The following is a 14,899-nucleotide window of genomic DNA, read 5'->3' as shown; positions in this document are numbered from 1 at the left end:
TTTAATTCTTACATTTATTAATACAATATACACCTATTTCTAGTTACTGACACAAAAAATACATTAAATAATATAGAGATATAATTGAACAATAATACGATGTCAATTTCGCAGATAATAATTATTAGATAATCAAATTTGAAAAAAAAATTAATAATACTTTTAGCTCAATATTAATATTAATCACCTGATTAAATACATTAAAATTACTTTTTCTGCTCTACAGATGCGTTATATAAAATTTGTATAGCTATGTTAAAAAGAAATACGACAGCAGGATCAGTAAGCGACATATATTTTTTAATTCATATTCTGTGGGTGGGTTTATCATTAAGTAAGGATAAAGTTGTGATTAAAATTCCGGCTTCTAAACACAAATTCTATGAAATAACCAAATAATATATAAAGACAAATGTCCTATATCGTCATACTAGGGTATGGTATATATTGCGCAAGCCAATGCGCATACTATCCAAATACATAATGAAAATAATTCATTTGTTGTAACATCACATACTTGGGTCAATTCTATTTTAGCCACAGGCTACCCATCGCAGGATGACTAGTGCAAGGATCTATTTCATTTTAATGTAACCTATGAAGCACAAGAATACACAAATGGCTTCACTGTTGTGTTAAACTTGTTTAAATGTAACAATTAATGAACAAAACAGTATCGACACTGCAACTTTCATATTATGTGTGTCTATTATATGGATGCATATTTTAAAACTACCGACACCCTTCACTTGAGACATTAGAGATGCTATATTCTAAATCATAGCAGGTCTGTTATGAATAATCCCATTGGTGCTTGTAGTGAAGAGATATTGGCAGTGCGTGGTGTGTTGTGGAGATGTTTGTATGACAACCTGTGCGTTAGCGTTCGAGTGGCAGTGTTACATACCGAGCGTACAAACTAAACCCAAATATTATATTTGAAGCTAAAATTCATAATGAAAAATCGAGGCACTTGTAACCCTTATTGTATGTAAAATGCAAAGACATTACATGGAATGAAATAATTTAATTCAGTCAAAACATTTGCAGTATAATTGTGATAAAAATGCGAACATTTTATTATATTACATCCTAATAATAAACTCTGTATAGCGAATCCCACACTGACTGTGATTAGCTTGTAATAGTGTTATACGAACTAACTATAAAGTTATCGATAATTGTATCGAAGTTCCAATCTCTTAATAAGATAAGCTTATTATTTAATAATCATAACATGCCAAATAATGATTAAATAAACTTTTATAATTATAAGAGAGAGACTGTGCAATGCTTATTATTATTCCAATAATTTTCAGTGTTTAAAAGATCATTGGCACAAAAAAAAAATTCATTAAAATCTGGTTAAAACAAAAACGGTCACATCATTTATGAAAATAAACATAATAATCCATTCTACTTTCACATACTCAGTCTCTCTTAGACAAACACAATACATATTACGTTATATCATAACTTTGACACAAAATAAATAAGAAATATCATTATACGTCATAATATATTAAAAGCAATAATCCATTTTAGTACATGTTAAAAGTCAATCCATCTTAAAAAGTTAAACCATCCAATCTTATACAGGTTACCGCCCATAGAAATGGTTCTTATACAAATGACTTAACATTATCAAATATTAATTTATATAAACGACAAATGACATGGTATAAAATCATCTCAATACTTGACTCATATAGGTATAATTGGAAAACTTTCAGAGGGCCGTTAGGTTGCAGCGCATGGCCCAAACAATAAGAACTGTAATACTCATTGCGTCATTTATGGCATAATATTTGTTAATCGTGGGATTATAAAAATAAGATGAATATTACAGTGACGAATGCGCTCGTCCGCCGGTCGCCGAGCGACGGAGGCTAGCCAGCGAGTCCAGCAGACATTACAGCAACACGCATTTCCTTCTCTTCACGGGCTCCGGAGGCTCCAGAGCCGCCAGAATTGCCTCGTCGAATACGTTCTTTAGCCCTTTCTGGAATTCAATATACATTCAATGAATGAAATGGATAAACATCTTATATGAAAGTGTAGGAAATAATATTTCACTCTATTTTATTTATTGTATTTTAATTCTTATACATGAATCTTATATAAGAAAAAAATGAAAATGAAACTATTACACTTTGTGAAACCAACCTTAACAAAGCCCTGAAACTGGTCACACTTTTTGATATTTTTGTTAATAAAATAAAAGTTACAGAACACCTAAATGGATTTCATAAATATTTGGATACTTTCTAAACTTTCCACTTTATAGAGAATTTAATATAAAATGTTAATCATAAGACTGTGAGAAAATTTTAACATGTTTTTTTACATGTCTATTTAATATTAGTTCAAAAATTTAATTTTATATTTCAAATATGGCTCAAAATATTTTCATAACACTTAAGATAATGCTGTATAATTAAGACTTTCTTAATATGCATTACTTATAATACCTTCAAGAAGTTAACCATAACCAAGGTTTAATATATTTTTTGATAGTTTCTGTATGTGTAGATAGTGGTTATCTTTAGTGTAATAAATTTCTGTCCAGATAAGCTAAAATTATTCTTAATATGTATTCGTTTTAAATTAATGATGAATGAAGTACATAATTTACAGAACATTGTTATAGGAACATAGGGTTCTAATTATTTTATTTTATTAACATTGTAAATATAATGTAAGTACAAAGACTTCCCTCCGTGCTAGTTCACCAACCATGGCTTTTTTGCCTAGTTATACAACAGCATTATTTTTTAATCTACTGTTATGCCCAAGTATGACCCTTATATACACATAGAGGTTGTTGTAGGGCCGAAAATTACATTAAAAGGAAAAAAAATAAACATAAATACTAGTAGACAACGAAAGCAATTACGTTTTACCAAATTGCTTTAGCAAATAATTTTTACCCAGAGAGGAGAAATCGGGTAATGTATAGCATATTATAATTTATACCTGAGTTAAAGCAGAGCACTCCACATATTTAACAGCTTTCAGTTCCTTTGCAAGTTTCTCTCCTTGCTCCAGAGACACTGGTTTCTGTTTGATCTTCGCCAACTTTTCCATGGTGCCAGGGTCATCTCTTAAATCTATTTGTGTCCCAACCAACAGGAACGGAGTCTTTTGCTGATGATGAGTTATTTCAGGGACCCACTGAAATTTTAACACAGTAAATTTCATCGTACAGACATAATGATAATTTAAAACATCTGTATTAGATGTATAGCAATGAAATTCATGAATATAAAACATTATAACAAACTGGAATGTATAAACAAAATTAATGAATCTAAAACACCACAGCATACCTTTTCCTTAACATTTTCAAAGGAACTGGGACTCACAACACTGAAGCAAACAAGGAAAACGTCAGTTTGTGGATAACTTAGTGGTCTCAGCCTGTCATAATCTTCCTGACCTGGAAATAAATACATGATTTAAAATGAATATTTTACAGTTTATGTTAAACAGAGGCATTAACTAATAATTTTAACATTTAACTTACCCGCAGTATCAAAGAGACCCAGAGTGTAAGGTTCACCACCAATCATGACAGTCACTGCATAATTGTCAAATACAGTGGGTACATATTCCGATGGGAATTTATTTGTGGTGTAGCTGATGAGCAGGCAGGTCTTACCGACCGCACCATCACCCACAACAACACACTTAATGGTCTGCATTTTTGGTTATATTTCTTTTGATACACTTATTGGAAGTTCTTTTCACTGTATTGGAAATATTGACTTATATTTCTGTTCATAGCACCACAACAGGAAGTGATTATCTAAAACAAAATTGTTCAATTGAATAACTTGTTTCCAATACCATAATATTATTCATTATTCATATATACATAATAAGTACTTAATACACATACAGATATATAAAGAAAAATAATTAAGTCAAATGAACATATCGTTCATTCACAAAATAGAAAACAAAGTAACAAAAATATAAAGCTGCCTTTATATATATTTTAAAATCATATAGCCGTAAAAAGCTGTGCAACTAAATAAAGAAAATGCAATGCATAACATACAAAATCGCTTTAGCTACAGTAATAAATATATCATAAACATCATTATATAAACTCTATCTCAATATAAACAAAATAATGATGACCTTCGAATGATTCACTCATTCCATTATATAAATAGGAACATTAAAATCAGTCAAACAAAGGATCAGTAGTTGATGAGTTGTCAGAGATCATGTCCTTATTGAGATACTTAGAATTAAAACATTTATCATTGACAATTTACCAAACCTTTAAAACTGCTATTGTTAACTATCCATACTAATATTATAAATGCAAAAGTAACTCTGTCTGTCTGTCTGTTACTCAATCACGTCTAAACTACTGAACCAATTTGCATTAAATTTGGTATGGAGATATTTTGATACCCGAGAAAGGACATAGGCTACCTTTTATTATGAAATATGTACCACGGGCGAATCCGGGGCGGACCTCTAGTACTTTAATAAAACTGATAATGTGATGGAATATGATAATTAAAGAAATAATATAATAACTATGCATTGACTTTTTTTACAAACTTCACCTGTTTGTATGGAACTAAAACCTATAGACTTGATTTTTACCAACTTTAAATGGACAGGTCATGAGTTCAAGGGTGTTTTTTTATTATTTGTAAAACAGTTTGTCCAAACATGTTTACATAATACTAATAAGTAATGAATATGCATCATTATCTGAGATTGAGTTACAAAAGTTCTTATTTCAAAGCATCAATAGAGTATTCAGGTCAAGAATAGTAGCACAAAAGGGAATGCTCATTAGGTAGTGATAAGCATTGTCATAGGAAAACTATTTAAACAGAGATTGACCAATACTTAACAAGGCAAGCTCTGGTAAATGTTTAATCATTTATTTAAAGATCAAATTAATCAATATTAATTGTATTATCATTATTTGGTTTCTTTTATTATTTTTGTGTTTAATTTTCTTCTTAAAAACCTTTAAAAGAATAAGTTTAAGTATATTGGGGAAAAAGCATTAGAACAAGGAATTAAAACAACTTTATTCTACTAGCGAAACAAGAGGATATTTAGATATTGTAAACAGCATGGAGTATATCCCTCAAGCAAAATAACATTATATTCTTGTTACAAAGCTCCATCATTTTCTACTTTTGTATTGTCAATTTGCTTTGTCCTTTTATGAAACAATTCACAATTTATTATTGTGTATAATTTCATGTGAGCTGTAGCACAGGCAAATAGCAATTGGTAATGTTAGCCAATATTCACTAAGAACTATTAATTAAGTAAATAAACATTAAATTTATAATATTTTTTAGAATTATTTGTGTCTCTTTCCTTGAGTCTCCACGATAGGTAATATAACATACTATCTTACTACATGTGAGCTCAATAAAATATACTTGCACCCAATTCCCAAAAATATATTGTCACCCTCAAATACAGGCAGGACAAGAATACTACTTTTAATTTTTGATAATAAAATGTTATAGTATTACAAATAGTTCTAAACATACTAAACAATAAATACATAAGAGAATGAACATTCCAAAGGAGGACACTCGCATAGCAATCATTCCTATTTATAATGTAAATACCTTTCAATACATGTTTAGAAGAGGACATTGACCTCAACATTCGGAAACGAAATTAATTAACATTATTATATAGAGAAAGATTTGGATAAGATGTTATATTCGGACAAAACTTTTGTGCTGATATAGATGACTAGCCAGCACCAATCGCCATGCCTTTTTTCTGAATAATAACTAACAGCTATGCCAGGAAACCTTATTTTAAGTTGCAAAGGCAACACACTTATGATTTCTACTTAAATTTAATTCATTCAAATATCCAACATATTTTTTGATCTTTTCTTACATTTATCACTCCAATATTAATTTTAAAAAACATTTTTACATAATCACGTCACAATTTATATGACGTCCATTTTGTGTAGTGTCGGATCATCAAGTATGTAAATCGATTAATAGTCAAGTAAATATGATCGGCAAACAATATTTACTTACCTTCTCAAGACACTTATCCAATAACAATCCAAAAGTATAACTTGCAAACTTGTGAAATTGCTAAATTTTATAAAATACAGAAGCAACGGGTAGGAAAAGTATCTGACGGTGACGCCATTGATTAGACCACAGATATCAACAATTCAAAAATCGACCCGTTTTTATTTAATAAAGACTATATATATCTATATTAATAATATTTAATGACAATAACCCGAAAAAAAACACATATATACATATATACCTTTTAAATGATATAAAAATGACCCTAAAAAAAAGAGATAATAATATAATCAAGAATATTATATTCAGCGCCAAGCATTGGCCTACAATTATTTATTAAGTTAATTTTGTTAATTTTATTTTTATTAAATATTTTTAGTGATTTTCAGAAGCTCATAATCTAATCTTCTAGTTTCTTAGCTTAAAAAAAATTTAAAAAGTTATGAAACTAGAAGATATCGCCCGCTCCGTGATTCCTGAACGAAAACTACATTTTATACAACTGGCAATAATTATGATATTGTCAGTCAGAATCAATGATTCCTTATTCATTGGTCAGAATCAGAAATCAATATTCGACACAGAATACAGATAATCGACTTCGAGACACGAGATTTGGAGATTTGTGTTAAAGGCCCTACTCACGGTTCAACACAACCAACAATCTGCTGAAACAATTTGTTGCAGTCGCGATTGAGCGTTCTCTACTCACGATTCATCCAACCCTCAATCTGATGACACAATTTCATTCCGCGATTGCTTGCCACAACGTGTGCACGTCACGTTGATGCCTGGCCTGATGCTAAACCTCAACGCAATAATACGCATTATTAATGGATATACTAATTTATGAAATATAAGATATTTATCTTTGTAAAGCTTGTATTTTTTCCAATTTTATTGATAGATTTCAAGGGCTATAAAGTATAAACGGCTATAAAATATAAACATCTTCCTCAAATGTGTAAAAATGTCTTTCCCGCGTTTATCTCAAAACCGCCATTTTGCGATTACTGCGCAGCGCGATTGAGCCGAGATTGGAGCAATCACAATACTCACGTTTCAACACGCACACAATCTGCTGACACAATTTGTCGGGTTGCTTCCGCGCCGATCCAATACGCAACATGTTGGGTTACGCCCCCAACGTGCCCTCAACTATACTATTCACGACACAATCTGTCAGCTCACTGCAGATTGTGTCAACAGATTGTTACTGAAATTGAATCGTGAGTAGGCTACTTTAGTGTGATGCTACTAAGTGACTTTTTCTAATAAGGCAAGAAGATATTTGCCTGTGTCAAGTAAAAAATTGTTGAATTGTCAATGTCATCTAAATCATTAAATGTCATGTCATTCACTGTAATCTTTCATTCTCTATGGCGGCAACGTAAAAGCTTTTAAGATCACTGATTTAACGGATAAAACAAACGAGAGTTGCATTTTATTAATTCTTTTTTTTCCCAAAATTTTACCTTTTGCTTCTGCATGAACGCTTTGCAGTTTGCACAAATAAAAAGTAAATTCGTTCATCAATTGAATTTGTTAATAAATAAAATATTTTATTTTAATTGAGATTAACCTAAGTACAATGTATTTAGGAGAAAAGTTTCCCAACTTCTCTGCCAATACTAATGAAGGCAAAATAGACTTTCACAACTGGATTGGAAATTCGTAAGTAATGTTTAATCAATATTAGAGTCTAGTGTAAGTATTTAATTATATGCCTCTACAAGAATATATGTCTCATCCTGGAATATAAATAAAAATTATATCATTTAAATAATAATAAAAACATAGGTACCTACCGAAAAAACTGCCAAGAATCACTACTTTTGATTAAAAATCTGTATGTTTATGTATGTGAAAATACATGATGTAATATTTTGTAATGATGCTATTATACACTAGCTGTTCAACCCGGATCCTAGTTGAACCTGAAAAAAAATATAGCCAATGACACAGATAACATGGCTTTATATTGGTAAAAGTATTTTTATAATCAGGTTATTAGACCTAGATATTACCCACTACAATACAAATTCACCAACTACCTGTTTATAATCACTACACAGTATAACAGATTTTGATGTATTTTTATTTTAATAGATAGAGTGTTTTTTTTAATAGATAGAGTGATTCAAGAGGAAGATTTTATTATATAATTTACTAGCTTTCCCCCCTGGCTACGCCCACGCAGTCAAAGAAAAACCCACATAGTTCCCATTCCCATGGGATTTTCGGGATAAAACCTATCCTATGTCCCAGGGTTAAAAGCTTATATCTTATAGCTTATATATATAGCTTATAGCTTATATCCTTTCTCGGGTATCAAAATATCTCTATACCGAATTTCATGCAAATTGGATCAGTAGTTAAGGCGTGATTGAGTAACAGACAGACAGACAGAGTTACTTTCGCATTAATGATATTAGTATGGATTAGGTTGTAGACAACGCGAAAGCTAGAGGCTTTGGTAGAGATGGCTTAGAGCTATAAGGCCACCATTTGTACATTAAAATCAATTAAGATATTGATAAAATAAGACAACCTAAAATTATTATAAATTATAATTAAGATGTACAATAAAGAAAAAATAAATAAAGCTAGTGTTAGCATATATGATTATTGATTAACTATATGACCAGTCTTGCATCCTTATAGATGGGCCATTTTGTTCTCTCATCCATCTGACTTCACACCAGTCTGCACCACTGAGCTAGCTCGTGTTGTGAAGCTGGTTCCTGAATTCCAGAAGCGCAATGTGAAAGTCATTGGCATATCTTGTGATTCCGTTTCCTCTCATGTGGAATGGTGCAAAGATATTAAAAGCTATGCAGGTAATACTTTGAATTTTGATATTTGCGTTATGTTTATTACATTATTCAATCTAGACCAAATGTCCAAATAGTCCAGTGTTCGCTGTTTCCTTCCCAGATGGGTCTTGGAAGGAATTGGAAATGTTATTAAATAAAGATCTGGTATTGCTACTATTATTATTAATTGTAATGTTGAGTCTAAACTATAAAGTGTTAATTGACTATAAATACAATCATTATATTATAGGTATTTAATATGAAAATAAGATTCATTTATATTTTGATCCGTTTCCTGTAAAGTTCCATTCCATTCTATTACTATATAAAATAAAGCTAAATTCAAAATTCATATTTAATTTTTATTAACTCACTTGCACACAACAGTTTCATTGCTTAAAATTATCACTCATGCATGTTCCAGGCTGCAATGAGGAGGAGAAATTTCCATATCCCATTATTGAAGATGAGGATCGTACAATCGCCTCTAAGCTGGGAATGATTGACAAGGATGAGTTGGATGCAAAAGGCATGCCTTTATCTGCACGAGCTGTGTTCATTATCGATCCCACTAAGAAATATAGACTTTCCATTCTCTACCCTGCCACCACTGGAAGAAATTTTGAGTAAGTTGATTGTTCTTAATCTAAATTTAGGTCCATAATAATTATTTATATTGCTAGTTCTGTTCGAGATGAGTCATTTTCTAATCTTGCCATTGAATGTTAAATTAACACTTATTTAAATGTTTTGTTATTTAATTTTTTATATTGACTATGTATACAGTATACAAATAGGGAAAAAATGTGAGATATCTTGTTTGAAGACAATTCCATCATTTGAAAAAAGATATTGCCATGGCCATGCCCATGATAACCATGGACTAGTGTTGGAAATGATATTATCAATATGGACATTATATTATAAAACCTAAAATATAAATTCAACAAAAAAAGGTCGTGTTCCATCGTTACAATATTGTATTCACTGAAAAGTGCTTCATATTGGTTGAGATGGTTGTTAAATCATCTCAATAGATGGCGCGCGGTGTGTCCCTTAAGACACATTAAACTGAAAGAATAGAATAAATTCGATTGCTCTGGCGGGTCACGAGTGGCTGAGTTGGTCAAGCATCCGCCCCGGAATGGCGCGAAGGATGCGGGTTCGAGTCCCGCCTCGTGACCGAATTTTTTCTATTCTTTATAAATTTAAATATCTAACATCCAATCCGATTTTGTCTGTGACAATGCGAAATGTCTTATAAATACTAGGTTATAGACGACATGTTAAAAAAAATAGTTTACCAAATTGATATCAATATTATTATTTAACTTAGGCCCGATTTTTCAATCGTTGGTTAAAGTTTATCCGTCCAATATAGTATTACACGATAATATTAAAATGTCACCATTAAACTGTGAAAACCGTACAATTAGAATGCATTTTTAAAATGTTAGTTTAATATGTTATCCGAAGAATAAGTTTTAACCAACAATTGAAAAATCAGCCCTTAAAAAAAATAGAATAACAATAATAATATTATACTTAATTTATAAGTAATATTTGACTCAAATCTGGTCTTATCTTAATTTTATGTAATAAAATGCATAGTACATACTTTCAATCATTTAAATAACTATTTGTATATATGTATTTTGTTTATTATTTTCTTTTATACAATACGTAAAACACCCAAACACACTTAAGACAACTAAACAAAAGATGTAAACTTATTAAGTAATTTAATTTCAGTGAGATAATTCGTGTGATTGACTCCCTGCAGCTTACTGAAAAGAATAAAGTAGCAACACCCGCTGATTGGAAGGTGAGATGACGAGTATTGTTTTACTTAAGAAATAATATTCCAAAATAAAGAAACATTTAACTCAGCCAAAATTAGGATAGAGCTGAAAATCGAGAGATGTTACAAATCTACACTAATATTATAAAGAGGAAATTTTGTCTGTTTGTTTGTTTGATTGTAATGAATATTGAATAGGCTCATAAACTACTTGACCGATTTTGATGAAATTTGGCACAGACAATCTTTAGACCCTGAGAAAGAACATAGGCTACCTTTTATTGCGAAATATATACCACTGGCGACGCCGGGGCGGACCGCTGGTATTATACATAATATTGTAAATAGAATTTCAAGAATCCACATTTCTGTACAAAAAGATCCAAGGTCAAGCAAAATTTAGGTTTTATTTTTAATTTTTCTACATAGCGGCAACATTTACCGTGAATTTTCACATCAGGTCAGACAATAGCTGTTGTAGATCATACAATTCTCTATAGAAATGGTCCAGACACTTTTTCACATACAACTAAGTATTTCGTAAGATTTCGCGGCTGTTGCGTGGTTGACGATGGATGGTCGCATATCGTTTTGACTGGATCATGATGACACATGAGCTGATTGTAAAATAAATATTGTAATAATTTATTACCATCAGCTTGATAATTATTTAATACTAGTTTACCGCCCGCGGCTTCGCCCGCATTCTCTGGAACGATTTGAGATTTAAACTATCCTATCTCTCAAGTTGGATCGAACTGCACATGGTGTGCGAATTTTATTTTAATCGGTTAAGTGGTTGAGGAGTCCATTGAGGACAAACATTGTGACACGAGATTTATATGTATATTAAGATAAGATGTCGATACTGCAATATAAGCAGGATAGAAGTTTTTATAAACATCTGTTATCTAAATTACATGTATCTTTATTCATTTTATTTTAAAGTTATTAACAAGTTTATAGACATCATAATATTGTGATTTCAACTTAATAATTTAAACTAGCCGACGTAACAATTTATCAAATACATAATAAATAAGGTAGCTCCGTGTGTATTATGCGTAGCGTATAAAATAGCACACGGTTTATTGTCAATATTTCCTTAAAAAAAAAGTGCTTCGCATATTTGGATTGAGGAATAAAAATCAAAGGCATTTTAAATCAAAGTATTTAAAAATATATTTATATTTTATTAATATTTTTATATTTTATTTTTTACATATATTTTTATCATGCAAAACTACTTTCTAATTACTACTCTCTTATACTGAATGTTTCAAAATATACATCGATCTATTTTTACGATACGAGTGATACCATTTCCACCATCTTCATGACCTAGTGAGCTGAAAGTGTGACTAACACGACTTTGCTTTGTACAGTGGATATAATTTCTTATACCGGGTGTAATCGTTAAGTGTGCACAGGCGATTATTTTGTAACTATAACAGTTATCAAAAAAACTTTAAACTGATATCGAAAGTACTAATAGTACCCGTTTCATTTCACTTATTAGGAAAAGGAAATTTTAAATACCTAAAAAACCGGCTGCTAGCTAAGGATTCTCCAAGTTATCCCTAACAATTTCCCTCTTTTATATCCTTCCCCTTTCCTGAGGACAGCAACACATCCACTTCCCAGTGGAGTGGATGCTTATGGGCGGCGCGTATCGCTTAACACCAGGCGACGCGTCTGCTCGTTTGCTATCCCATAACATAAAAAAAAGGGCTTTCGATGCCGTGCTGCCGTGGGCAGCGATTGCTGGGACAAAATGCTGTGCATTTGTAAACGGCGAAATAATATTTGCCTGCGACTATATGGCATGGTGATGATGATATTATGTAGTTTAATCATTAAATCTTTTAAATATAAGAAAAAAAAATGTATATATTGTCTTTGTATTATGTGCTAGTTCCCATTCAATTCTATAACACAAACGGTGAGAAACTCTGCCATAGAAATTTGCGGTTAATAAAAATTAAAAATTACAATTGTCCTCTCACTAGAAAATAGAAATGGAGCATATTCATATAACAAAATACAAAACTGATCTATCAGAATCATAAGCATCGTTTACATATTTCTTGGCATCACGCTATTGCAGCAACCGATCCGTGTCGAGGAATTAATAATTATCATTAACTTGGCTTTGTACTGTCGTATTGACTCATAATAAATAATCGTCAATGGTATCATGTACCTTAAAACTTTCTCATTGTTACGCCTCGTCGCGGAATGCTAACATAAAGCGATGACATTTTAATATTTAGTACTTCCCATATTTTATCTATTACATGCAATTTTTATTGGTATCCGACATCCGTGTTCCAGCAACATGATTGCTCGAAAAAAAAATGCATGAAACATAATATTTTCTAGGGTATGTCGTTACTTACAAAAAGGTTATGACGGTTTAAGGTTTTACACTAATATGTCTGTAAACCTTTTTTGTTTCTGATTATTAATTTAAGTATAAAAAACCGTTTCGCGATATTTTAATTTCATTGTTTTTTTTTTATTATCCTGATTTTTGGATATCAACTAAAATATTTTGAAATTTAATCTTATTTGAATGTAGTCTTTCACCAGACAGACCCTTTGGAAGGTTTACTTAAGACATAATGAACTTCGTAATTTTGGCAACAGCTTTCTCATCCATTTCATGGTGGGTTTCGCGAAAGACTGCGAGCATTTCAATGACTCGAGATGAATGTAGATGACGCGACTTATGCTGTACATTGGCGGCGTAAATGATGAATTCGCGTGTGAATTCACGCGAATAATGTGGAGCCACCACTAAATAAAAAACCTTTACGTAAATATAAAGGCTGTCTAAAATATAAACCACTTCTCATTTTCTTAAAATTAAATTTGCTTCACATTTTCATTATTGAATAACTTAAAATAATAATAAACGCAAAAAAGGAAAACGATTATTTATTCTTGTTTGAGTGTCGTATGACATTGATCCAAGGTTCTATGATAACTAATATTTGGTTTTCAAATCTAACGATTAAATTATTTTACATTGTAAATGTACGCGAAAGACGCAGTTACGATATTATGAATATGTATAACAATCAATTTTTTAAATGACATTTTTTGTAAATTATTCATACTGTTTTAGTTTTATGTACTTACTTATTTCAAATTCGCGCAAATACACACGCGAATGTACTCGAACTTCTCCACGGCTTGAGCGATTTCTTTTTAACCGACTTCAAAAAAAAGGAGGAGGTTATCAATTCGGCCGGTATATATTTTTTTTATGTATGTACACCGATTACTCCGAGGTTTCTGAACCGATTTACGTGATTCTTTTTTTGTTCGATGCGGGATGGTGTCGAATTGGTCCCATAAAAATTTTATTCGGATAGGCCCAGTAGTTTTTATTTTATGAGCATTTTTGCGTACCCAGGTATTTGTAAATTTTGCAAGTGCAAGTTTGAAGTCGGTTGTTTTTAACGCAGTTATCACTTGTGTAGATACATATTCGACAGGAAAATATGAATAGGTCGTTAACAATTTATGTAGCCGTATGGTATGGGGTTGCTTTTGCACTGTTTGCTGGGTCAGATTACTTCTATGGTATCTATAAAATACATATATATACATATAGCAAAAACTTCTAGTCCATCATATTATATGTATAATGTTGCCAAAACTTTAAAATTTAAATAGAAAAATAATATTTACTAAGTAAGTAATTACAATAATATAAAGTATTAGTATATAATTTTGTCGTTAAGTACCCAGCATAACCTTTAGTAAGAAAATTTTAATATCCCATGTGTGTAGAATATAATGTTTTTAATATTTTGTCAAAGTTAGTTAAAAAATAATAATATGATATCTTAAAATTACATTCCGGGCATCTCGAATAAAATTAACGCTCATATTATTGGTGATGTTTAAAATTCGATATATATATATTTATCATTTGTAGATGGGTGACGACTGCATGGTTCTGCCGACAGTGCCTGAGGATGAGCTCGACAAGTCGTTCCCTCAAGGAGTTACCGTCGTCCAAGTACCATCTGGAAAGGCTTATCTTCGCAAAACCGCATGCCCTAATTTGTAAAAGTTTGTAAACCAAAAAAATCTAATAACTTCTAAAGTTATTCAAATGTGATAAATTACTTGTTAAAAATTGACTCGCAGTTTATTTCTTTGTTTTTTATTAAAAATAAACAAACTTATTATAATTTTGTTGTTTTTTT

The 14,899-nt window shown here is 31.0% G+C and overlaps 2 protein-coding genes across 2 annotated transcripts; one reads left to right on the top strand and one right to left on the bottom strand.

Annotated features, from left to right (window-relative positions):
* LOC123705155 (cdc42 homolog) lies at window positions 1-6,188 on the bottom strand. Its single transcript, XM_045653814.1, has 5 exons — window positions 6,057-6,188; window positions 3,527-3,808; window positions 3,330-3,439; window positions 2,977-3,174; window positions 1-2,002 (listed from the first exon to the last, which is right to left on the bottom strand). The coding sequence occupies exons 2-5, from the start codon at window positions 3,702-3,704 to the stop codon at window positions 1,913-1,915; spliced, it is 576 nt and encodes a 191-aa protein (XP_045509770.1). The 5' UTR covers window positions 3,705-3,808; window positions 6,057-6,188; the 3' UTR covers window positions 1-1,912.
* A 1,239-nt stretch (window positions 6,189-7,427) lies between these two features.
* On the top strand, window positions 7,428-14,884 carry LOC123705389 (peroxiredoxin-6). Its single transcript, XM_045654135.1, has 5 exons — window positions 7,428-7,733; window positions 8,724-8,899; window positions 9,300-9,501; window positions 10,628-10,700; window positions 14,626-14,884. Exons 1-5 carry the CDS (start codon window positions 7,651-7,653, stop codon window positions 14,758-14,760), a joined length of 669 nt encoding a protein of 222 aa, XP_045510091.1. The 5' UTR covers window positions 7,428-7,650; the 3' UTR covers window positions 14,761-14,884.
* Window positions 14,885-14,899: the final 15 nt, after the last annotated feature.

This window comes from Colias croceus, chromosome Z (assembly GCF_905220415.1).
Source record: "Colias croceus chromosome Z, ilColCroc2.1".
NCBI classification, from domain to species: Eukaryota; Metazoa; Arthropoda; class Insecta; order Lepidoptera; family Pieridae; genus Colias; species Colias croceus.
Note: the sequence above shows the minus strand (reverse complement) of the source record. Positions and strands in the feature narration are given on the sequence as shown.